At 38.4% G+C, this 27,353-nt stretch overlaps 1 protein-coding gene across 3 annotated transcripts in view; it reads right to left on the reverse strand.

Annotated features, from left to right (window-relative positions):
• Nucleotides 1–297: 297 nt before the first annotated feature.
• Nucleotides 298–27,353, reverse strand: part of LOC128635662 (galectin-9) — a 71,034-nt gene continuing 43,978 nt past the window's right edge. The window contains exons 5-12 of one of the 3 annotated variants that reach the window (XM_053688763.1): nucleotides 26,045–26,092; nucleotides 25,699–25,746; nucleotides 23,614–23,637; nucleotides 23,394–23,417; nucleotides 17,460–17,492; nucleotides 8,399–8,487; nucleotides 5,404–5,569; nucleotides 298–4,049 (exon numbers count right to left, since the gene is read on the reverse strand). In XM_053688763.1, the coding sequence (XP_053544738.1) occupies nucleotides 3,906–4,049; nucleotides 5,404–5,569; nucleotides 8,399–8,487; nucleotides 17,460–17,492; nucleotides 23,394–23,417; nucleotides 23,614–23,637; nucleotides 25,699–25,746; nucleotides 26,045–26,092 (576 nt within the window). In that variant the 3' untranslated portion in view covers nucleotides 298–3,905. Of the gene's footprint in view, nucleotides 4,050–5,403; nucleotides 5,570–8,398; nucleotides 8,488–17,459; nucleotides 17,493–23,393; nucleotides 23,418–23,595; nucleotides 23,638–25,698; nucleotides 25,747–26,044; nucleotides 26,093–27,353 lie in introns of all 3 variants that reach the window. The other 2 variants (XM_053688762.1, XM_053688764.1) reach the window with 2 other exon arrangements.

Raw genomic sequence — 27,353 nt, forward strand, 5'->3', positions numbered from 1 at the left:
TCTACTAATGTGACTTTAGCCACTGCTCATCTGCTCCTCCACTGAAAATGTTTTCCATTGGAACTAGTGGTTGAACGATTTTTCGTTAACAAAAAATTTCAAATGACCCCATGAACGAGAATCTAACATTTTTTTTCCCTAATGAATTGTTTGTCCTATGCATTTTTTTTCTCCTTGCACAAATCTATTTTTTTACGGCTCTGGTGTAATATTTAATTTATATATTTAGTTCCAGTAGATGCAGGAATTAGCACAAATATGAAATGACACAGACGTATGTAAAACCCAAAACACATCTAATTTATTACAGATATTTATTATCATAAAAAAGCACATTCCATTTTTAAATAAAAAAAAAAATGTAGTAAAAATTTACATAGAAATATTAAACGGTTTGATTCGATCATAATGTTACAGAATAGATCTACCGTTTACTAATTTTTGAGAAGCATAGTACAATTTTATAGAACTAAATGTATTTCATGCTTTATAAAACTAAAAGGAATCATTAGAATTTTATAGATAAGAGCTAGAAACTAGAAATGTGCAGCCAAGACAAATTTTTGTTCCAAATATTCAGGGAAATTTGTTTCCCCGAATATTCGGTGGCTGCACAATTTAGTATTTGTTTTGTTTAAAACGAAAACTGAATTTTTGTTAAACATTTTATAGTTGTTTTTGTTAATGTAAATGTTTCAAAGCTACAGTTGAAAAGTTTAATACTTACATTAAAGGGACAGTCAAGTCCAAAATAAACTTTCATGATTCAGATAGGGCATGTAATCTTAAACAACTTTCCAATTTACTTTTATCACCAATTGTGGTAAAAGACATCGCTGCTGTGAAGCGCTTTTGGAAAAAAAGACCTAATCAGAAGATCATGGAGATCAGAACAGGTAAGTGAAACCGACAGCTAAAATCCTTTGATTTTTAAAAGCTGTTGCAACATTTTTTAAGTTTACAGTCCCTTTAATGTGCGCTGGAAAGCATGGGGAGCGGGCTAAGGTATCACCTGTAGCTTTAACGTAAGTCTCACCTGTAGCTACAAGCATGGGGAGCGTGCTAAGGTAAGTATCACCTGTAGCTACAAGCATAGGGAGTGTGCTAAGGTAAGTATCACCTGTAGCTACAAGCTTTGGGAGCGTGCTAAGGTAAGTATCACCAGTAGCTACAAGCATGGGGAGTGTGCTAAGGTAAGTATCACCTGTAGCTACAAGCATGGGGAGCGTGCTAAGGTAAGTATCACCTGTAGCTACAAGCATGGGGAGCGTGCTAAGGTAAGTATCACCTGTAGCTACAAGCATGGGGAGCGTGCTAAGGTAAGTATCACCTGTAGCTACAAGCATGGGGAGCGTGCTAAGGTAAGTATCACCTGTAGTTACAAGCATGGGGAGCGTGCTAAGGTAAGTATCACCTGTAGCCACAAGCATGGGGAGCGCACTAAGGTATCACCTGTAGCTACAAGCATGGGGAGCGTGCTAAGGTAAGTACCACCTGTAGCTACAAGCATGGGGAGCGCGCTAAGGTAAGTATCACCTGTAGCTACAAGCATGGGGAGCGTGCTAAGGTAAGTATCACCTGCAGCTACAAGCATGGGGAGCGCGCTAAGGTAAGTATCACCTGTAGCTACAAGCATGGGGAGCGTGCTAAGGTAAGTATCACCTGTAACTACAAGCATGGGGAGCACGCTAAGGGAACTAATAACCCCTTAAATAAAGTAAACAAATTAATTCGGTATTTTTTAGTTTTCTTTAATTTTCGTTGGTACATTTATTCGGATATTAATTTGGTTTTAACAAAAACAAATACACATCTCTACTAGAAACCTATTATCTCCAGACTGATCAAATACTGGTCTGAAGTACACGAAGAAATGTAAGAAATTTAAAGTGATATTATAATGCCAAAATCACAAGTTCTAATTGATAATTTAATATTTGCATTACTGACCCTAGATTACTATGTAAATAACCCTCTCTGCCTCTCTAGATTGGTTCACGGCCGTGTTATGCTTGAGAGTTGTGATGCTTATGGCTTCTGAGCAGCACTTTACCTATGTGATTAACCCTCACTTCATCTCCTGATTGGCTCATGGCCATGTTCTGCTTGAGAGCTGTGATGTTTATAGCTTCTGAGCAAGACTTAACCTGTGTGATTAACCCTCACTTCCTCTCCTGATTGGCTCATGGCCATGTTCTGGTTGAGAGCTAGCTGTGATGTTTATAGCGTCTGAGCAAGACTTAACCTGTGTGATTAACCCTCACTTCCTCTACTGATTGGTAATGGCCATGTTCTGCTTGAGAACTGTGATGCTTGCAGCTTCTGAGCTGGACTTCATCTATGTGATAAACCCTCACTTCCTCTCCTGATTGGCTCATGGCCATGTTCTGCTTGAGAGCTGTGATGCTTGCAGCTTCTGAACTGGAATTCATCTTTGTGATAAACCCTCACTTCCTCTACTGATTGGTAATGGCCATGTTCTGCTTGAGAGCTGTGATGCTTGCAGCTTCTAAGCTGGACTTCATCTATTTGATAAACCCTCACTTCCTCTACTGATTGGTAATGGCCATGTTCTGCTTGAGAGCTGTGATGCTTGCAGCTTCTGAGATGGACTTCATCTATGTGATAAACCCTCACTTCCTCTACTGATTGGTAATGGCCATGTTCTGCTTGAGAGCTGTGATGCTTGCAGCTTCTGAGCTGGACTTCATCTATTGATAAACCCTCACTTCCTCTCCTGATTGGTAATAGCCATGTTTTGCTTGAGAGCTGTGATGCTTGCAGCTTCTGAGCTGGATTTCATCTATGTGATAAACCAGTCACACTGATTTAATAAATAGTAAGCCTGGATCAGTAATGCACTAGTGATTTAAAGCTTGTATTTTTTATATAATATTCCCCCTTTGAAAACTAGGAAAATATAACAATAATTTAGTTGTAGAAACTATTATCAAAGAAATCAAATGTCAAGGGGAACATGTTTTACTATTCCAATGTTCAAATGTCTTGGGTATGTATTGTCATAAAGAAATTGCATCTGATTGGAGGTTATATGTTATTTGTATATTATCTTCTTAGATTAATATAGTACGGTTTGTCTAATAAGTTAAAATCTTACATTAACCTACTTGTTCATATATTTTATACGCCACTAGACATCTAAATTGGATTCTGGCCATGAGGGTGTATGATGGTATCACACTTAGTCATGAGAAATAAGTTTGAAGAGCATTGTTCTACCTAACTCTACTGCGTAAGAAGCTAAGTATAGTTCATACTCTCACCCTTTGTACACATTGATATGATGATGCCAAGTCAAACATTGATCTTTACACTAGGTTTAAATGTTTGCACACCATGAACAAAATATAGTTTTATATATAGTTGGGGCATGTTTAGGTTTATATTAGTGGTTCCTGACCTGGTTTCATATCCTTCTTTACTTCCCCTTAGAAACCTGTTTAGGGATCTGAAAACCAGTTAAACCTAAACCTTGTATCTTTCAAACAATATGTTGTGACATACTATCTAATCTAAAACCTGTAGCTGAAAATTTTTACCAAGTTAAACAGAGAGATTATTATTTAAATTCTATGAGCTCAGTAGTGATATCTACATCAAGTGTTATTTGACATCATTAAATCATTAAGAATCTGGAAACATATAGAACCTGTGGCTTTTCAGAATTTAGGAAATAGGGAGTTGCTTGATCTGATGTCTCATAACCTGCATGATGGGACAGCGCTCTGGTTTTTAGATTTGATCAATTTAGATTTTATTCAATAATTTTGAAGAGCCGAATGCAATTTTCTTTTACAAGGTACCATGAGGATGTAGAAGACATTCTTCAATAGTTTCTAACCCAGAGAGACTTCTTGACTTCAGGTCACACATATTATACAAGGTCAATACTGAACATATGTTAAAGTCACGTCTCCAGCCACTTCGATCATGTCAATCTGATTAGCAGGTAGACGATGGACATAAGTAAATATTTTTGCCCCATTTACAAAGACAGAAAAGAAGCCCCCCTCGTTTTTGATCTCCATCTGGATGGGGGAAAAAACAAAGCATAATTATTTTTAAGGAGTTGAAGAGACAAATAAAGGAAATCTTTAATAAATAAATATGTCAAACAAAATATTTAATATACATACACATAAAATATATTAATTGGCTTATGGATAATAATTGAGGATGTATAGGTTTTTAGAGATGTCTGGTTTTGTGATTGTGATTTAAATGTGTCTTGGGATTTACTGATAAAATGTTTGGTCCACTGACACACGATAGAACATTGTCCAGAAAATTATAAATACCAGAGCTTTGACATAACGAGAAAGTGAAAATGTAGTTTGACCCAGACATTATGACAGGTTTCTATCTGTAAACAAGTAAAAAAAAAAAGGGTATAAAATAGAATTTTTTTTTAATGCTCAACCACCTCTATAAACTTTTACTATTTATAGATAAAATCTGCAAAGGCCTTAAGCCACTAAGGATGCCACCACTTTCCTGGCTGATATCTGGAAACATTGGCATCAGTTAGGGACAACCTCTGAGAGCAGAAAATAGGCACAACAAAAAAGAAAAAAAAGTTAAGTTTGAAGAGGAGTTAGTGCACCTGAAAAACTCTCATTCTCTTTTTTACCTTGTTGATGCTCATATATATCATACCTTCCTCTATCCCAGTTTAATATAAGTTTATGCCTTTTTCCAAAATATTTACTAGTGCTAACTAAAGTTTTTATTTAGGTTTCGTTCATAGCCAGTTTTGTCTGGAAAGCTACTCTGAAGAGTTAGGGATGGTTTGTAATGAGGGTGAGAATTGATGGCAGTGTCAGTAATAACTAATAAATGTGAATTGTGCAAATTTCATAGGCTGGAATAGTTTTTTTTTTGCAGTACACTAGTTTAGAAAACAAGAAGAGGATATCATATGATAAATGTGTTGATGTTATCAGTGTAGCTATAGCATATTTACTGATATGACTGTTTGGCGTTAAATATATTGACAAGACAACCAAAGCATTACATTACATTGGCAGTTAAATTTCAGACAATGTAAGCATAATATGACTTTCCCGTGATTGGCTTGCTATTTTCATGTTACTAGGCATAATTGGAAATAGATAATGGTATATTCTGCTCTATGCATCTTTGGAGAAAATGTAAAGATGGTTTCTATTGGAAGATGTTCATATGGATTATAAACATTATTAAATTATTTGGAGACTTAATTAGAAGACAAAATTACATTTTTTTCTTCTAAAAATTCTTTAGCTACCTAACAAACAATATCACAATTAATAATCTCTAGTCAGTAAATTGTAAGTCTTCGACTAGAAATTTGTCTGTCTGGATATAGATATAAACATAGCTACCAATTCAAATTATCTTTACCTGAAAAGATTGTCCTTGGGAAAATGGCATGTATGGCACATGTCTTTCTTCTGGTCCCCAAGTACCCCTGTCCTGGGTATTTCTTACTAATGCCCCCTCATTGAATCTTGGATTAATTTGAAGCATGATGCTCCGAGTTCTGCTGTTCAGAAGGTTAACATGGAATCTGAAGATGTGAAAATAATAATTATTAATTTTGTCCACTCCATCTTAGGTGAAAAAGTGACACAAATAGTGGGTTGGTTATCTGCCCTTTCTTCTACAGGGTGGCACAATGGAAAATAGAGACTGACATGGAGGCTGTGGTACCCACAAGAAAGACAGATGTCCCTGGGAACATGTCATCTTCCCAAATAGTAAAACAGACAAAAATAACTTGGGAGTCTGTCCCTCAGGATCACACAGAGACATAAACAAAGGAATATTAGATATGTACAGGTAACTCTTCCCTCAGGGTGATGCAGACATAGGGAGTTGGAAGTATGCCCTAATAGAATAACACAGTGGCATGGACACTGGGAGTCTATACCTTGCCCCAAAGTGTGACACAGTGCTAGACACATAGGAGTATGTCTCTCTCTCACATGGTGACACAGGGACATAGGAGTACGGCTCTATCTCACCGGGTGACACACAGAAGTACGGCTCTGTCTCACAGGGTGACACACAGAAGTACGGCTCTATCTCACCGGGTGACACACAGAAGTACGGCTCTATCTCCCAGGGTGACACACAGAAGTACGGCTCTATCTCCCAGGGTGACACACAGAAGTACGGCTCTATCTCACCGGGTGACACACAGAAGTATGGCTCTGTCTCACATGGTGACACACAGAAGTACGGCTCTATCACAGGGTGACACACAGAAGTACGGCTTTATCACACAGGGTGACACACAGAAGTACAGCTCTATCTCAAAGGCTGACACACAGAAGTACGGCTCTATCTCACCGGGTGACACACAGAAGTATGGCTCTGTCTCACATGGTGACACACAGAAGTACGGCTCTATCACAGGGTGACACACAGAAGTACGGCTCTATCACAGGGTGACACACAGAAGTACAGCTCTATCACAGGGTGACACACAGAAGTATGGCTCTATCTCACAGGGTGATACACAGAAGTACGGCTCTATCTCACAGGGTGACACACAGAAGTACGGCTCTATCTCACAGGGTGACACACAGAAGTACGGCTCTATCTCACAGAATGACACACAGAAGTACAGCTCTATCTCACAGGGTGACACACAGAAGTACGGCTCTAACTCACAGGGTGACACACAGAAGTATGGCTCTATCACAGGGTGACACACAGAAGTACGGCTCTATCTCACAGTCTCACAGGATGACACACAGAAGTACGGCTCTATCTCACAGTCTCAGAGGGTGACACACAGAAGTACGACTCTATCACAGGGTGACACACAGAAGTATGGCTCTATCTCACAGTCTCACAGGGTGACACACAGAAGTACGGCTCTATCACAGGGTGACACACAGAAGTACGGCTCTATCACAGGGTGACACACAGAAGTACGGCTCTATCACAGGGTGACACACAGAAGTACGGCTCTATCTCACAGGGTGACACACAGAAGTACGGCTCTATCTCACAGGGTGACACACAGAAGTACGGCTCTATCTCACAGGGTGACACACAGAAGTACGGCTCTATCACAGGGTGACACACAGAAGTACGGCTCTATCTCACAGGGTGACACACAGAAGTACGGCTCTATCTCACAGGGTGACACACAGAAGTACGGCTCTATCACAGGGTGACACAGAAGTACGGCTCTATCACAGGGTGACACAGAAGTACAGCTCTATCTCACAGGGTGACACACAGAAGTACGGCTCTATCTCACAGGGTGACACACAGAAGTACGGCTCTATCACAGGGTGACACAGAAGTACGGCTCTATCTCACAGGGTGACACACAGAAGTACAGCTCTATCTCACAGGGTGACACACAGAAGTACGGCTCTATCTCACAGGGTGACACACAGAAGTACGGCTCTATCTCACAGGGTGACACACAGAAGTACGGCTCTATCTCACAGGGTGACAAACAGAAGTACGGCTCTATCTCACAGGGTGACACACAGAAGTATGGCTCTATCACACGGTGACACACAGAAGTATGGCTCTATCCCAGGGTGACACACAGAAGTACGGCTCTATCTTACAGGGTGACACACAGAAGTATGGCTCTATCTTACAGGGTGACAAACAGAAGTACAGCTCTATCACAGGGTGACACACAGAAGTACGGCTCTATCTTACAGGGTGACACACAGAAGTACAGCTCTATCACAGGGTGACACACAGAAGTACGGCTCTATCTCACAGGGTGACACACAGAAGTACGGCTCTATCACAGGGTGACACAGAAGTACGGCTCTATCTCACAGGGTGACACAGAAGTACGGCTCTATCTCACAGGGTGACACACAGAAGTACGGCTCTATCTCACAGGGTGACACACAGAAGTACGGCTCTATCTCACAGGGTGACACACAGAAGTACGGCTCTATCTCACAGGGTGACACACAGAAGTACAGCTCTATCTCACAGGGTGACACACAGAAGTACGGCTCTATCTCACAGGGTGACACACAGAAGTACGGCTCTATCTCACAGGGTGACACACAGAAGTACGGCTCTATCACAGGGTGACACACAGAAGTACGGCTCTATCACAGGGTGACACACAGAAGTACGGCTCTATCTCACAGGGTGACACACAGAAGTACGGCTCTATCTCACAGGGTGACACACAGAAGTACGGCTCTATCTCACGGGGTGACACACAGAAGTACGGCTCTATCACAGGGTGACACACAGAAGTACGGCTCTATCACAGGGTGACACACAGAAGTACGGCTCTATCACAGGGTGAAAGAGTGACACACAATAATACATTGTCACAGAGATTCTTCCTCACCAGTAACTAATGCACAAACCATTTGGTTGAGCCCATACGCACCTGACAGCTCCATAAGCCACATTCCCAGTAATTATAATACTTCGGTTCCTAATGGGATTTCCTGGCATAACAGCTTGAAACGGCATCACCTGGTAAATTATATATAAATATTTGTTTTATCCAATATCAGTGCAAGTTTTAGATTTACCAGTTTTGTTTTGTTTTCCATTACCAAAACCAAATTTATACTCTGTATATTGTTTTTTTTGTATGTATCTGAGACAACTTTATCATAATAGAAATACAGTATAATAATGACAGGGATAATAAATATTATTAAAACAGCTAATAAATCTTTATTGACAAATATCTGCAAATATTCACTCTCACTCCAAAAGACTCCTCTCTACACATTAGAGATGAGCTCATATAGACTAAGCTGCACATAAGAGATGAGCTCATATAGACTAAGCTGCACATAAGAGATGAGCTCATATAGACTAAGCTGCACATAAGAGATGAGCTCATATAGACTAAGCTGCACATAAGAGATGAGCTCATATAGACTAAGCTGCACATAAGAGATGAGCTCATATAGACTAAGCTGCACATAAGATGTGATCTCATATAGACTAAGCTGCACATAAGAGATGAGCTCATATAGACTAAGCTGCACATAAGAGGTGAGCACATAGACTAAGCTGCACATATGAGGTGAGCTCATATAGACTAAGCTGCACATAAGAGATTAGCTCATATAGACTAACCTGCATATTAGAGATGAGCTCATACAGACTAAGCTGCACATAAGAGGTGAGCTCATATAGACTAAGCTGCACATATGAGGTGAGCTCATATAGACTAAGCTGCACATAAGAGATTAGCTCATATAGACTAACCTGCATATTAGAGATGAGCTCATATAGACTAACCTGCATATTAGAGATGAGCTCATATAGACTAAGCTGCACATAAGAGATTAGCTCATACAGACTAAGCTGCACATAAGAGGCGAGCTCATACAGACTAAGCTGCACATAAGAGGCGAGCTCATACAGACTAAGCTGCACATAAGATGTGAGCTCATACAGACTAGGCTGCACATAAGAGGTGAGCTCATACAGACTAAGCTGCACATAAGAGGTGAGCTCATATAGACTAAGCTGCACATAAGAGGTGAGCTCATATAGACTAAGCTGCATATAACAGATGAGCTCATACAGCCTAAGCTGCACATAAGAGATGAGCTCATACAGACTAAGCTGCACATAAGAGGTGAGCTCATATAGACTAAGCTGTACTTAAGAGATGAGTTCATATAGACTAAGCTGCACATAAGAGGTGAGCTCATATAGACTAAGCTGTAAATAAGAGGTGAGCTCATATAGACTAAGCTGTACATAAGAGATGAGCTCATACAGACTAAGCTGTACATAAGATGTGATCTCATATAGACTAAGCTGCACATAAGAGATGAGCTCATACAGACTAAGCTGCACATAAGAAATTAGCTCATATAGACTAAGCTGCACATTAGAGATTAGCTCATACAGCCTAAGATGCACATAAGAAATGAGCTCATACAGACTAAGCTGCATATTAGAGATGAGCTCATACAGACTAATCTGCATATTAGAGGTGAGCTCATATAGACTAAGCTGCACATAAGAGATGAGCTCATATAGACTAAGCTGCACATAAGAGATGAGCTCATATAGACTAAGCAGCATATTAGAGATGAGTTCATACAGACTAAGCTGCATATTAGAGATGAGCTCATATAGACTAAGCTGCGTATTAGAGATGAGCTCATATAGACTAAGCTGCACATAAGAAATGAGCTCATACAGACTAAGCTGCACATTAGAGATGAGCTCATACAGACTAAGCTGCACATAAGAGATGAGCTCATACAGACTAAGCTGCACGTTAGAGATGAGCTCATATAGACTAAGCTGCATATTAGAGATGAGCTCATACAGACTAAGCTGCATATTAGAGATGAGCTCATATAGACTAAGCTGTACATAAGAGATGAGCTCATACAGACTAAGCTGTACATAAGAGATGAGCTCATACAGACTAAGCTGTACATAAGAGATGAGCACATATAGACTAAGCTGCATATTAGAGATGAGCTCATATAGACTAAGCTGCATATTAGAGATGAGCTCATACAGACTAATCTGCATATTAGAGATGAGCTCATACAGACTAAGCTGCATATTAGAGATGAGCTCATACAGACTAAGCTGCATATTAGAGATGAGCTCATACAGACTAAGCTGCATATTAGAGATGAGCTCATACAGACTAAGCTGCATATTAGAGATGAGTTCATATAGACTAAGCAGCATATTAGAGATGAGCTCATATAGACTAAGCAGCATATTAGAGATGAGCTCATATAGACTAAGCAGCATATTAGAGATGAGCTCATATAGACTAAGCTGCACATAAGAGGTGAGCTCATATACACTAAGCTGCATATTAGAGATGAGCTCATATAGACTAAGCTGCATATTAGAGATGAGCTCATACTGACTAAGCTGCATATTAGAGATGAGCTCATATAGACTAAGCTGCATATTAGAGATGAGCTCATATAGACTAAGCTGCATATTAGAGATGAGCTCATATAGACTAAGCTGCATATTAGAGATGAGCTCATACAGACTAAGCTGCACATTAGAGATGAGCTCATACAGTCTAAGCTGCATATTAGAGATGAGCTCATACAGACTAAGCAGCATATTAGAGATGAGCTCATACAGACTAATCTGCATATTAGAGATGAGCTCATACAGACTAATCTGCATATTAGAGATGAGCTCATACAGACTAATCTGCATATTAGAGATGAGCTCATACAGACTAAGCTGCACATTAGAGATGAGCTCATACAGACTAAGCTGCACATTAGAGATGAGCTCATACAGACTAAGCTGCATATTAGAGATGAGCTCATATAGACTAAGCAGCATATTAGAGATGAGCTCATACAGACTAATCTGCATATTAGAGATGAGCTCATACAGACTAATCTGCATATTAGAGATGAGCTCATATAGACTAAGCAGCATATTAGAGATGAGCTCATATACACTAAGCAGCATATTAGAGATGAGCTCATACAGACTAAGCAGCATATTAGAGATGAGCTCATACAGACTAAGCTGCAAATAAGAGGTGAGCTCATACAGACTAAACAGCATATTAGAGATGAGCTCATACAGACTAATCTGCATATTAGAGATGAGCTCATACAGACTAAGCTGCATATTAGAGATGAGCTCATATAGACTAAGCTGCATATTAGAGATGAGCTCATATAGACTAAGCTGCATATTAGAGATGAGCTCATACAGACTAAGCTGCACATAAGAGATGAGCTCATATAGACTAATCTGCATATTAGAGATGAGCTCATACAGACTAAGCTGCATATTAGAGATGAGCTCATATAGACTAAGCTGCATATTAGAGATGAGCTCATATAGACTAATCTGCATATTAGAGATGAGCTCATATAGACTAATCTGCATATTAGAGATGAGCTCATATAGACTAAGCTGCATATTAGAGATGAGCTCATATAGACTAATCTGCATATTAGAGATGAGCTCATATAGACTAATCTGCATATTAGAGATGAGCTCATATAGACTAAGCTGCATATTAGAGATGAGCTCATATAGACTAAGCTGCATATTAGAGATGAGCTCATACAGACTAAGCTGCATATTAGAGATGAGCTCATATAGACTAAGCTGCATATTAGAGATGAGCTCATGCAGACTAAGCTGCATATTAGAGATGAGCTCATATAGACTAAGCTGCATATTAGAGATGAGCTCATATAGACTAAGCTGCATATTAGAGATGAGCTCATACAGACTAAACTGCATATTAGAGATGAGCTCATATAGACTAAGCTGCACATAAGAGATGAGCTCATATAGACTAATCTGCACATTAGAGATGAGCTCATACAGACTAATCTGCATACTAGAGATGAGCTCATATAGACTAAGCTTCACATAAGAGATGAGCTCATATAGACTAATCTGCACATTAGAGATGAGCTCATACAGACTAAGCTGCATATTAGAGATGAGCTCATACAGACTAAGCTGCATATTAGAGATGAGCTCATATAGACTAAGCTGCACATAAGAGATTATCTCATACAGACTAAGCTGCATATTAGAGATGAGCTCATACAGACTAAGCTGCATATTAGAGATGAGCTCATACAGACTAAGCTGCATATTAGAGATGAGCTCATACAGACTAAGCTGCACATTAGAGATGAGCTCATACAGACTAAGCTGCATATTAGAGATGAGCTCATACAGACTAAGCTGCATATTAGAGATGAGCTCATATAGACTAAGCTGCATATTAGAGATGAGCTCATACAGACTAAGCTGCACATAAGAGATGAGCTCATACAGACTAAGCTGCACATAAGAGATGAGCTCATACAGACTAAGCTGCACATAAGAGATGAGCTCATACAGACTAAGCTGCACATTAGAGATGAGCTCATACAGACTAAGCTGCATATTAGAGATGAGCTCATATAGACTAAGCTGCATATTAGAGATGAGCTCATACAGACTAAGCTGCACATAAGAGATGAGCTCATACAGACTAAGCTGCATATTAGAGATGAGTTCATACAGACTAAGCTGCACATTAGAGATGAGCTCATACAGACTAAGCTGCATTTTAGAGATGAGCTCATACAGACTAAGCTGCATATTAGAGATGAGTTCATACAGACTAAGCTGCATATTAGAGATGAGCTCATATAGACTAAGCTGCACATAAGAAATGAGCTCATACAGACTAAGCTGCACATTAGAGATGAGCTCATACAGACTAAGCTGCATATTAGAGATGAGCTCATACAGACTAAGCTGCATATTAGAGATGAGCTCATATAGACTAAGCTGCACATAAGAGATTATCTCATACAGACTAAGCTGCATATTAGAGATGAGCTCATACAGACTAAGCTGCATATTAGAGATGAGCTCATACAGACTAAGCTGCATATTAGAGATGAGCTCATACAGACTAAGCTGCACATTAGAGATGAGCTCATACAGACTAAGCTGCATATTAGAGATGAGCTCATACAGACTAAGCTGCATATTAGAGATGAGCTCATATAGACTAAGCTGCATATTAGAGATGAGCTCATACAGACTAAGCTGCACATAAGAGATGAGCTCATACAGACTAAGCTGCACATAAGAGATGAGCTCATACAGACTAAGCTGCACATAAGAGATGAGCTCATACAGACTAAGCTGCACATTAGAGATGAGCTCATACAGACTAAGCTGCATATTAGAGATGAGCTCATATAGACTAAGCTGCATATTAGAGATGAGCTCATACAGACTAAGCTGCACATAAGAGATGAGCTCATACAGACTAAGCTGCATATTAGAGATGAGCTCATACAGACTAAGCTGCACATTAGAGATGAGCTCATACAGACTAAGCTGCATTTTAGAGATGAGCTCATACAGACTAAGCTGCATATTAGAGATGAGCTCATACAGACTAAGCTGCATATTAGAGATGAGCTCATATAGACTAAGCTGCACATAAGAAATGAGCTCATACAGACTAAGCTGCACATTAGAGATGAGCTCATACAGACTAAGCTGCATATTAGAGATGAGCTCATACAGACTAAGCTGCATATTAGAGACAAGCTCATATAAACTAAGCTGCACATTAGAGATGAGCTCATATAGACTAATCTGCATATTAGAGATAAGAAAACATATAGACTAAGCTGCATATTAGAGATGAGCTCATATAAACTAAGCTGCACATAAGAGGTGAGCTCATACAGACTAAGCTGCACATAAAATGTGAGCTCATACAGACTAAGCTGCACATAAAAAATGAGCTCATACAGACTAAGCTGCATATTAGAGATGAGCACATATATACTAAGCTGCACATTAGAGATGAGCTCATATAGACTAAGCTGCATATTAGAGATGAGCTCATATAGACTAAGCTGCATATTAGAGATGAGCACATATAGACTAAGCTGCACATAAGAGGTAAGCTCATACAGACTAAGCTGCACATAAGAGGTGAGCTCATATAGACTAAGCTGCACATTAGAGATGAACTCATATAGACTAAGCTGCACATAAGAGATGAGCTCATATAGACTAAGCTGCACATAAGAGGCAAGCTCATACAGACTAAGCTGCACATAAGATGTGAGCTCATACAGACTAATCTGCATATTAGAGATGAGCTCATATAGACTAAGCTACACATAAGAGGTGAGCTCATATAAACTAAGCTGCACATAAGAGATGAGCTCATACAGACTAAGCTGCACATAAGAGGCGAGCTCATACAGACTAAGCTGCACATTAGAGATGAGCTCATATAGACTAATCTGCATATTAGAGATGAGCTCATATAGACTAAGCAGCATATTAGAGATGAGCACATATAGACTAAGCTGCATATTAGAGATGAGCTCATATAAACTAAGCTGCACATAAGAGGTGAGCTCATACAGACTAAGCTGCACATAAGAAATTAGCTCATACAGACTAAGCTGCATATTAGAGATGAGCACATATATACTAAGCTGCACATTAGAGATGAGCTCATATGGACTAAGCTGCATATGAGAGATGAGCTCATATAGACTAAGCTGCATATTAGAGATGAGCACATATAGACTAAGCTGCACATAAGAGGTAAGCTCATACAGACTAAGCTGCACATAAGAGGTGAGCTCATATAGATTAAGCTGCACATTAGAGATGAGCTCATATAGACTAAGCTGCACATAAGAGATGAGCTCATATAGACTAAGCTGCACATAAGAGGCGAGCTCATACAGACTAAGCTGCACATAAGATGTGAGCTCATACAGACTAATCGGCATATTAGAGATGAGCTCATATAGACTAAGCTACACATAAGAGGTGAGCTCATATAGACTAAGCTGCACATAAGAGATGAGCTCATACAGACTAAGCTGCACATAAGAGGCGAGCTCATACAGACTAAGCTGCACATTAGAGATGAGCTCAAATAGACTAAGCTGCACATAAGAGATGAGCCCATAAAGACTAAGCTGCACATAAGAGGTGAGCACATATAGACTAAGCTGCACATAAGAGATGAGCTCATAGAGACTAAGCTGCACATAAGAGGTGAGCTCATATAGACTAAACTGCACATAAGAGATGAGCTCATATAGACTAAGCTACACATAAGAGGTGAGCTCATATAGACTAAGCTGCACATAAGAGATGAGCTCATATAGACTAAGCTGCACATAAGAGGTGAGCTCATATAGACTAAACTGCACATAAGAGATGAGCTCATATAGACTAAGCTACACATAAGAGGTGAGCTCATATAGACTAAGCTGCACATAAGAGGCAAGCTCATACAGACTAAGCTGCACATAAGATGTGAGCTCATATAGACTAAGCTGCACATTAGAGATTAGCTCAAATATACTAAGATGCACATAAGAGATGAGCCCATAAAGACTAAGCTGCACATAAGAGGTGAGCTCATACAGACTAAGCTGCACATAAAATGTGAGCTCATATAGACTAAGCTGCACATAAGAAATGAGTACATAAAGACTTATCTGCACATAAGAGGTGAGCACATACAGACGAAGCTGCACATAAGAAGTAAGCACATACAGACTAAGCTGCACATAAGAGATGAGCACATACAGACTAAGCTGCATATAAGAGATGAGCACATAAAGACTAAGCTGCACATAAGAGGTGAGCACATAAAGACTAAGCTGCACTTTGGAGATGAGCTCATACAGATTAAGCTGCACGTTAGAGGTGAGCACATAAAGACGAAGCTGCACATTAGAGATGAGCACATTAAGGCTAAGCTGCACATAAGAGGTGAGCACATACAGACTAAGCTGCACATACAGTCTAAGCTGCACATACAGACTAAGCTGCACAGTACACAAGTAATAACAGGTTTGGGGGGTGGCAGATTTAAGCACTAGTTAAGGAGATATTGTAGATATTTGTTAGTGACAGTGTATTGCTGTAAACTTTCTAGTAATGCCCACTGCCCCCTTAAGAGGAGAGCTTGAAAGTAACAGTGAGAAAGAGAATGGAGAAGTGAAAGAGGAGAATGCAGAAGAGAGTTTATAAAATATGAAGTGGATAAAAAACGGTTTAATGTAATCCAATAAAATTAAATCAACAGTGAAACAATTGATAAATAATAATATTTAGCTCCTGCTGATGATTACTCATTAGTATTAAACAGGACTGAATTGATTTATGGGTTTTTTGGACCGTTCATCTGTTTTTATTGGTTTATAATAATGTTTTGATGTCAATAGATATTGCAGCTTTATGGATTCTGAAGGCTTTAGACAGACACTGTGAGAGAGGTCTTCCCTTCTGATAATGCGAGAGCTACGCCCCTGGTTCTGCCTTTGGTTACTTGTAAAGGAAACATTGTTGCTGGCATCCTGACATTGGAGGATCATATTGATCTGAAACAAGTGTGAAGCTTATGGAGTCCAACAGTACAGAGGTTGAAAGACTATGAGGCATTGAAAACTTTGACTGTCTTAAAAGGCCAAAACAGGCAAAAAATGACATGCTCGGATCCATTAAAGCATGTAAGTTTATGACTATTAACCCCTGTTGTGGAGGTTAAACACACAGTAGAAGTGCTGTTTGAGCTTTGTGATGCACTGCTGGTCCCAACTGGATCTCAACGTTCATCCAATCAGCATTGCTTGTCTCACGACTCAGATGTTCAACTAGCACTGCTGATTGGATGAGTGATTGGTTTTGCTTTTGTGGGTAAAATTTGCAACTATTATGTCCCTTTAACATTTGGTTTTGTTAGTCTGATTCAGAATATTGCTTATACATGATAGGGGCTATTGATACAGAAAGATGGAGGACAGAGAATAATGAGAAGGAAGAGAGTGGGTCATGAGAGAATGGAGAAGGGACAGGGGACATACATAGAAGGTAGGCAGGAGTAACATATTGAGAGACGTGTGAGCGCAGGGAATGTGCTAGTAAAAACAATGGAAGTTTATACATACTGGATTGTGTATAGATACTGGTCCACTATTTGTCTGTAAGACAAAAATTATACATGTGAAGAATTAGTCAATATCTTTCAATATTCCTCCAAAACAATATTTTTGAATCACACCAACATTTAATAATGGTAGAAGTTTGTGTTAATAATACAAATACTTAATGTGTACTGATATTAAAAGTAATATTTATTTATTTTCACCAGAGGATTATTAGGGCACAGAGCAGTTTTATTGATGACATCTAAAGCTTTTGTCACCTTCTCAATATTCACATTTATTTTGTCCCCATCCGTATCTTCCTTGTTTCCCTTGACTCTCAACCTCTTCCTCACCATTTCTACCAGTTTAGCTTTCTTCTGCTTTCCCAATAATATATCTTAATTTTACCTTTCTCTATGTGCAACAATGGTCTAGATTCAATCAAACTCCCTCATGAAATTTATATAAAAAAAACTTTCAGCAACATCGCAACTCAACAATCGAAGAATGTATTGACATTTGGACCCTTGTCACAGATTCTAATGGGAGATCAGCTAATGGCTCTGTCTATATTGTAACTGTTGTCTTCTTGATGCGCAGAACAAGTTCCAATCTCAAGGTTAACAGCATCTGAAATGCACCTTCAGAACATTACTAGTACAGTATATTGTCTGGAGATAAATCGCCCACCAAACAGGAAACCATTCCTGCCAGTAACATATATGGCTAAATTACAAGTGTAGCGTTATTTAACACTAATGCTCATGCATTAACTGTACTAGAAGTAAGATTTTGCGTGCGTCATGTAGCGCGCGCATTAAAAGTAAAAAGATTTTGCATGCGCACTTACGTTTAAAAACAGAAGTTGGAATATCACGACTGCGTTAACGGGTTTCCCCTACAGAAGTCAATGGAGAGCAAAACTGGAAAACACCCTAATTGCAAGCTAACCCGATTGCATTTTCTCAAGTGCCATAACCTGACTAGATATATCTAAAGTTTTTTTTTGTAAAAATATCTACATACATATGAGTGTGTATATATATTTATATATATATATATATATATATATATATATATATATATATATATACATATACATACATACATACATATTACATATATATACACACACACACACAACAAAAAGAAGCAGTTACTCACCGGTATTTAAATAAAGGATATTTTTTAATCCCACAAGGTGTGATGTTTCGGAGTATATTACCCCCTTCCTCAGACATTACCTTTATAGGGGGTAATACTCCGAAACATCACACCTTGTGGAATTAAAAGATATCCTTTATTTAAATACCGGTGAGTGACTGCTTCTTTTTGTTGTGACCAATTTGTTGCTACCACCTAAAGTGTGCAACCATAGGGGGCGCTAAAGACAAAACAAAATCTGAGTGTATCAACCGAGGCCTTATGCCTCAACAAGTAAGCCAAAACTGATAGGTACCCTACTTAAAAAATGGGAGCAAAATAAATATTTGAAAAATAACTATAAGTGCAAATTCTTAATAATAATTTGGACTATTATAAGAAGAAGTGTAAAAATATATGATCCAATTAACAATGTCTCAGTCTAAATTCAGTTGGTATAGCAATATAATATATTGGCTGATAATATATAATAACCGTACAGTAGTTAGATATTAATTATACATCATACTATATTGATAAATTTAGCTGAGTCCCAATGTGGAAATCTAATCAAAGAGAGTCCAGTGTAAATGAGGTCCAGTAAGATACTTCTGGTAAAAGTTCATCTGAATAAATCCTCCAATGTGGTAGGCAGCTCCTCTCGTGAAACCAGAAAATGAAACTAATCTGTGAAATAAATCACAAAAAGAGGGCGCCTCCTAGTGCAATTCTGTGCGAAAGGTTGTAAACACAGGTCAAGAAGATAATGTAATACTCACAAAATGAGCAGCACCCATGTGCTAAATGATGCAGGCTGGGGAATTAACAGTGACCCAGCTACACTGATCCTGCAGCAGGATGTTGGGTCCAGGTACTCCAGAGAATAAGCAAAGTTCAGGCTTCCAAAGAGTAGTTAATATGATTTATTTAAAAGTGAGGATATATGCAATATATCCAAACCATAGAAATAACAACAACAAATGTTTAACAGTTGCAACGCGTTTCACAGCCAGACTGGCTGTTTCATCAGGCATCTGTCTTAACAATGGAAGCTCTGGCTTTTTATAACAAAATAAAACAACTCACCCCACCTACAACCCTTGCAACTGTTTTTAAACATTTGTTGTTGTTATTTCTATGGTTTGGATATATTGCATATATCCTCACTTTTAAATAAATCATATTTTACTACTCTTTGGAAGCCTGAGCTTTGCTTATTCTCTGGAGTACCTGGACCCAGTATCCTGCTGCAGGATCAATGTAGCTGGGTCACTGTTAATTCCCCAGCCTGCATCATTTAGCACATGGGTGCTGCTCATTTTGTGGGTATTACATTATATACCTGACCTGTGTTTACAACCTTTCGCACAGAGTTGCACTAGGAGGCGCCCTCTTTTTGTGATTTTTTTCACAGATTACAGTTTCTTTTTGTTGTGTATGCTTTGCCTGCTGCAGCACCCCAGTCAAAGATTCGTGAGTGCCATACTCGGCCTGGAATTATACATATACATATATATATATATACATATACATATACATACACACACTCCGTATATACAGATATATATAGGAATATCTATTTAGAAATACTTGGAACATATTCTGCTATGTGCAGAACATTAAAATGTGAAATATTTACAGTAAACACATAAACATTTTATTATATATGAATATAGCATAAATATGTTTACATGTTTTCATTTACTTGACTGCAAAGGGCTCCAATGCACTATAATCTATATATATATAAACATATGTATTTATGTATTAATATGTGAATATATGTCTGTAAATACATGCATATAAATATACACACGCATACAGTACATATTTAGACTAATATGTATTTATGTATTAATATGTGAATATATGTCTGTAAATACACGCATATAAATATACACACACATACAGTACATATTTAGACTAATATGTATTTATGTATTAATATGTGAATATATGTCTGTAAATACACGCATATAAATATACACACACATACAGTACATATTTAGACTAATATGTATTTATGTATTAATATGTAAATATATGTCTGTAAATACACGCATATAAATATACACACACATACAGTACATATTTAGACTAATATGTATTTATGTATTAATCTGTGAATATATGTCTGTAAATACACGCATATAAATACACACACACATACAGTACATATTTAGACTAATATGTATTTATGTATTAATATGTGAATATATGTCTGTAAATACACGCATATAAATATACACACACATACAGTACATATTTAGACTAATATGTATGTATCTCTATGTTAAAGCCCTTTGCATGGCCTTTTTTTCTTCTAACACCTAGGACCTCATATCATTGAGCCCTTATAACTATTTTATGCAATTTTTAAGAAAATATTTTTTATTAGATAGTATTATTATGAGTTTATCTGTACTTTTGATGTATTTTGTGACACCTTTTTGTCTCTTGTAACAGTTAACCAGAGTTCTGAAGACACACTAGCCTGACTAGCATTAAATTAAATTGCGCTCCAAGCGATCGAGTTAACTTTCAACCTGTAATAGGTGGGCTACTTCCGACACTCACAAAGAGCTGCAATGTACCCCTTTTTTGATCACGCGCAACAGTTAGCACGCCATTCATAATCTATCTCATCTTGTGTTAAAGCCCATGTGAAGTATCTCATCTTGTGCTCAAGTCCTTGTAAAATATCCCATCTTGTGCTTGAGTCCTTGTGAAGTATGTCATCTTGTGCTTGAGTCCTTGTGAAGTATCTCATCTTGTGCTTGAGTCCTTGTGAAGTATCTCATCTTGTGCTTGAGTCCTTGTGAAGTATCCCATCTTGTGCTTGAGTCCTTGTGAAGTATCCCATCTTGTGCTTGAGTCCTTGTGAAGTATCTCATCTTGTGCTTGAGTTCTTGTGAAGTATGTCATCTTGTGCTTGAGTCCTTGTGAAGTATGTCATCTTGTGCTTGAGTCCTTGTGAAGTATGTCATCTTGTGCTTGAGTCCTTGTGAAGTATGTCATCTTGTGCTTGAGTCCTTGTGAAGTATGTCATCTTGTGCTTGAGTCCTTGTGAAGTATGTCATCTTGTGCTTGAGTCCTTGTGAAGTATCTCATCTTGTGCTTGAGTCCTTGTGAAGTATCTCATCTTGTGCTTGAGTCCTTGTGAAGTATCTCATCTTGTGCTTGAGTCCTTGTGAAGTATCTGATCTTGTGCTTGAGTCCTTGTGAAGTATCTCATCTTGTGCTTGAGTCCTTGTGAAGTATCTCATCTTGTGCTTGAGTCCTTGTGAAGTATCTCATCTTGTGCTTGAGTCCTTGTGAAGTATCTCATCTTGTGCTTGAGTCCTTGTGAAGTATCTCATCTTGTGCTTGAGTCCTTGTGAAGTATCTCATCTTGTGCTTGAGTCCTTGTGAAGTATCTCATCTTGTGCTTGAGTCCTTGTGAAGTATCTTATCTTGTGCTTAAGTCCTTGTGAAGTATCTCATCTTGTGGTTGAGTCCTTGTGAAGTATCTCATCTTGTGGTCGAGTTCTTGTGAAGTATCTCATCTTGTGGCCGAGTCCTTGTGAAGTATGTCATCTTGTGCTTTAGTCCTTGTGAAGTATGTCATCTTGTGGATGAGTCCTTGTGAAGTATCTCATCTTGTGGATGAGCCCTTGTGAAGTATATCATCTTGTGGTCAAGTCTTGTGAAGTATCTCAACTTGTGGTTAAGTTCTTGTGAAGTATCTCATTTGTGCTTGAGTCCTTGCAAAGTATCTCATCTTGTGATTAAGTCCTTGCAAAGTATCTCATCTTATGGTCAAGCTCTTGTGAAGTATATCATCTTGTGTTCGAGCCCTTGTACAGTTTCTCTTATCTTGTGTTCGAACCCTTGTATATTATCTCATCTTGTGGTTGAGCCCTTGTGAAGTATATTATCTTGTGGTCAAGCCCTTGTAAAGTATCTTATCTTGTGTTAGAGTACTTGGTAAGTATCTCATTTTGTGGTTAAGCCCTTGTAAAGTATTTAATCTCATGGTTAAGTCCTTGTAAAGTATTTCATCTCATGGTTGAGTCCTTGTAAAGTATCTCATCTTGTATTAGAGTCCTTTGGAAATATCTCATCTTGCATTAGAGCCCTTGTAAAGTATTTTATCTCATGGTTGAGCCCTTTTGAAGTATCTCATCTTGTGTAGTATCTTATCTCATCATATAGAGAATGAAATTTTAAACAACTTTCTATTGAATTCTTTTACCTAATTTGCTTCCTTCCCTTGGTATCCTTTGCTGAAATGCATATCCAGGCAGGCTCAGGAGCAGTAGTGCACTACTGGGAGCTAGTTGCTGATTGACAGCTGCACACACATGCTGCTTGTCATTGGCTCTCTTTGTGTGTTCAGCTAGCTCCTATTAGTGCATTACTGTTCTTTCAACAAAGGATACTAAGAAAATGAAGCAAATTTGATAATAGAAGTAAATCAGAAACTTGTTTAAAATTGAATTTTCTGTCTGAATAATGAAAGAAAATTTTTGTTTTAAGTTGTTATGGTTACACTTGAGTGTCATTGATACTTTTACTCTCTAGAGCCCTCGCCTACTCTAGTAGGACTTTCTACTCTCAGTCTGGGATATATAAACATTTCCAGAACGTTTTTCTTCTTTAGCCCTCAGGGAATAATACAATCAATGAGACGTCTGCTTTCTTTGGTATTATTTTCTCCTTTCTCCAGCTACCATCACACGTTAATCACACTGCCATGCAAAGCTCTTTGGGAATTGATTTGATTTCCCATATTGATTATACAAACAAAATCACAAATGTTCATCTTAATACCTTTTTTCCAGAGGCTTGATGAACCTAAAACAAAGAGGTGGTGATAAGATTAGAGACTAGGAGCTAACCCACATCTCCAGCTCTCTGATCACCAATACATAAACATACAGCTTTGTTACTTCCTCTCTACATAAACAGTCATGTAAAACACTTCATTAGCTTTTTAATGCTGTTTATTAACATCTGTAAATGTTACACTCACCCTTGGGGCTGCACACACCTGCTGCACAACTGTACTTTTAACCTAAAAAAAAAGGTGGTAACGGGTTAGTAGAATACTAGATAGCTTCAGGAAGTGATATCATCAATGCATCTATCTACCAGCCCGCCCATCCCTCTATCTATATATCTTCCTGCCCACCCGCCCGTCTATCTATATATACAGTGGGTATTGAAAAGAATCACCCCCGCTTGAAAATAATCACATTTTGTTGCTTTGCAGCCTGAAATAAAGTCAGACACAGTTTTTGTTTATCCAGTTGTAATTACTCAGTGCAACTTATAACATCCAAGTGAGACATAACACCAACATGTTAGGCAAAAATAAAGACAATTCAAAAACAGAATCACTGAGTTGGAAAAAGGATCACCCCATTGTGTCAGTATTTTGTTGAACCATCTTTTGCTTTAATTACAGCCTTTAGTCTGTTGGGAAATGTCTCTACTAACTGTGCACATCCAGACTGTGCAATATTTGCCCACTCTTCTTTGTAGAACTGCTCCAGGTCCGTGACTTTTGATGGTGACCATTTGTGGACTTCAATCTTCAAGTCCTGCCACAGATATTGAATGGGGTTTAAGTCTGGGCTCTGACTAGGCCATGCAAGGACATTCACCTTTTTTTCCTTCAACCACTGTGTGGTCATTTTTGCTGTGTGCTTTGGGTCATTGTCATGTTCGAAGGTAAACCTTCACATTGACAACTTCCTGGCAGAGGGCCGCAGATTTTCCTCAAGAATTTGATGGTATTTTGCCCCATCCATTATTCCTTCTATCATGACAAGTGCTCCAGTGCGTGCTGCAGAGAAATACCCCATTCCACCTCCATGCTTTACTGTAGGTATAGTGTTATTTGGATGGTGAGCTGTAATGGATTTCCTCCAGACATATCATTTGGTGTTGAGGCCAAATAATTAAATTTTAGTCTCATCTCACCATAACACCTTTTTCCATGTGGCCTCAGAATTTTCTAGGTGTGTTATGGCAAAGCTCAGTCATGACTGCATGTGATCTTTCTTGAGGAGTGTCATTTTTCTTGCAACCCCAACCCTCCCATGCAAGCCACATTTGTGGAAAATCTGTGATATTGTTGTCACATGCACACAATGACTACTCTTTGTCATAAATTCCTGCAACTGCTTCAGAGTTGCTGTGCGCCTCTTGGTAGCCTCTCTGACCAGTTTCCTCCTTGCTCTTTCATCCAGTTTGGAGCAACGTCCTGATCCAGAGAGGGTCTGGGTTGTACCAAATACCTTCCACTTCTTAATAATATACTTCACTGTGCTTTTAGGCATTGATAAAACCTTTGATATTTTCTTGTATCCATCTCTTGACTTTGGCCTGTCCACAACATTATCTTGCAGATCTTTTGACAGTGCCTTGCCACCCATAGTTGATTGTTTGCTTCAGTTGCACTAACAGGGACTGAGATGCTCCAGGAAAACTCTTTTCATGCTGAGATAATCAATATGCCCACAGCTGATCATAGTTGAAGGTAAAATGGCTTTGTGTGTGCCGATGAGAAGGTGATTAGCTACACCTAATTGAGTTTACAAGTAATTTTAGGAGGGGGTAATACTTTTTGCAACTCAGTGATTCTGTTTTTGAATTGTCTTTATTTTTGCCTAACATGTTGGTGTTATATCTTTCACTTGGATGTTAAAAGTTGCACTAAGTAATAACAACTGGATAAATAAAAACTGTGTCTGTCTCTTTCAGGCTGCAAAGCAACAAAATGTGATTATTTTCAAGGGGGTGATTCTTTTCAATACTCACTGTATGCCTGCCCACCCCCTATTTATCTACCTATTTATCTACCTACCTGTCCATCCCTCTATCTATACATCTACCTGCCCATCCATCCCTCTATCTATATATCTGCCTGCCCACCCGCCCCTCTATCTATCTATCTATCTATCTATCTATCTATCTATCTATCCATCTATCTCCCTGTCCCTCTATATATCTGCCTGCCCACCCACCCTTCTATCTCCTATCTATCTAATGTGTGTACTAGTATGATTTTGTCTCTGACTGATAGTACCCTGGGATTTTGCATTTATTATATAATATTTTACCAGCTCACCATTGGTGCTGCATAGGAATATGCAGGAGGTGAAGATACATTGTGTACCTAAAATAGAACAAAGCTTTATGGTTATAATACAGCATTGTGTTATAAATATGAATACATTAAAATAATAGCTATGATACAGTTCACATGTGAGATGCTATGAGTTAGTGCCATCTGCAGTAGTCAGAACGTTAGTAAATTTTAGAGTTTATTATGAAGATCACATCATTAGTATATTGCCTCAAATACCATACATGGGATTAGTAACATACTTCACAGGTAGCAAAGCACGTGTGTTTGTTTGAGAAAGAAGATATTTATAGAAAGGTTTCTACCACCAGTCATGGGGCATACTCACATAATTCGGGGTGATGCTATAGGCTGGAGGAGGCGGTAATGTCTGACCCTGTAATTTTGTTTGTAAAGGAGATTTAGATGAGTTATGAGGTCATCTATTGTATATATATATGACTCTTTACGTAGCTAGAGAAGAGAATGACATCTAGATTTATTATAAGTCTACAACTATCATATCCAACCTTTTCACATGAGTCACAATGCTGAACGTTTTTTGTAGGCTAGAAGGCTGTGATCCAATTATAGTAAAACTTCTAATCAAAACAGAAATATATACTGTGCTTAAAGGGACAGTATACTGTAAAATAGTTTTGCCCTTAATGTGTTTACAATTGCTTTTTTTACCAACTGCAGAGTAAAAAATGTATGAAAATTAGCTTTTTAAGGCTTATTTGTATATATTAAAGCTCTGATTTTGTGTTTTGAAGCCACAGCCTAATAAAATGGGTTGAGCTTGTAGGTATAATCAGATCTCATTACTGTATCACATTGTGCACATATACCTGCTTCTTTATCTTATATCTGTCCATAAAACAATCACCAGTACTTTGAGAGAACAATGGAAAATCAACATTGTATTACCTTATCTCTGCTTTATCACACTGGGAGTGTAATTTCTTCTGCTGGCTGTGTTTACAAAGCTTATCTATAGCTGGTACGCGCGGCCACAAACTTTCAGAATAGGTGGGGATACCACATGCTAAATTAACAATTTCAAATGCCAATATAAGGGTAAAGGAGCTACTTGTAAACAATTTAATACACTCCAGCAGGTAAAGTGGATCATTGGGAACAAATTAAAGGGGAGAACATTTTTGAGTAAACTGTCCCTTTAAGTAAAGATTGTTTATGTAGAAGTACATTTATGACAATATTTGGCCCTGCACAGGTGTCATTCCATGCCTGGGAACATGCAAGGAGGGACATACATAATGGATCTTGAAGGGAAATATTGTCAAAATGGCTGAAGCCTTCTTCCTTGATTCAAACACATGCATTATTTGGTTTTGAAATGTGGTGGATCAGATACAATGAATTCGAAGTACTGATTGTGGACCTTTAGGTTAGACATCCTTGGTCTACATTTAAATTCAAACAACTTTGTGGACGTCTACAATTATAATCCAATCAGTTCTTAACAGTCTGACAAATATCCCACCGAGACTTAAAATGATGCAACCACTTTTTCTTTTCTTTACAGAAATTACAAATAAAAGACTAGATACTGAAGACATTAAGGGCATGATGATCAAAAACTCCCTGGTACGGAGAGCAATAGAGCTAAATCTTTGGAGGCTTTTTTTGGACAT

This window comes from Bombina bombina, chromosome 7 (assembly GCF_027579735.1).
Source record: "Bombina bombina isolate aBomBom1 chromosome 7, aBomBom1.pri, whole genome shotgun sequence".
Classification (NCBI taxonomy): domain Eukaryota; kingdom Metazoa; phylum Chordata; class Amphibia; order Anura; family Bombinatoridae; genus Bombina; species Bombina bombina.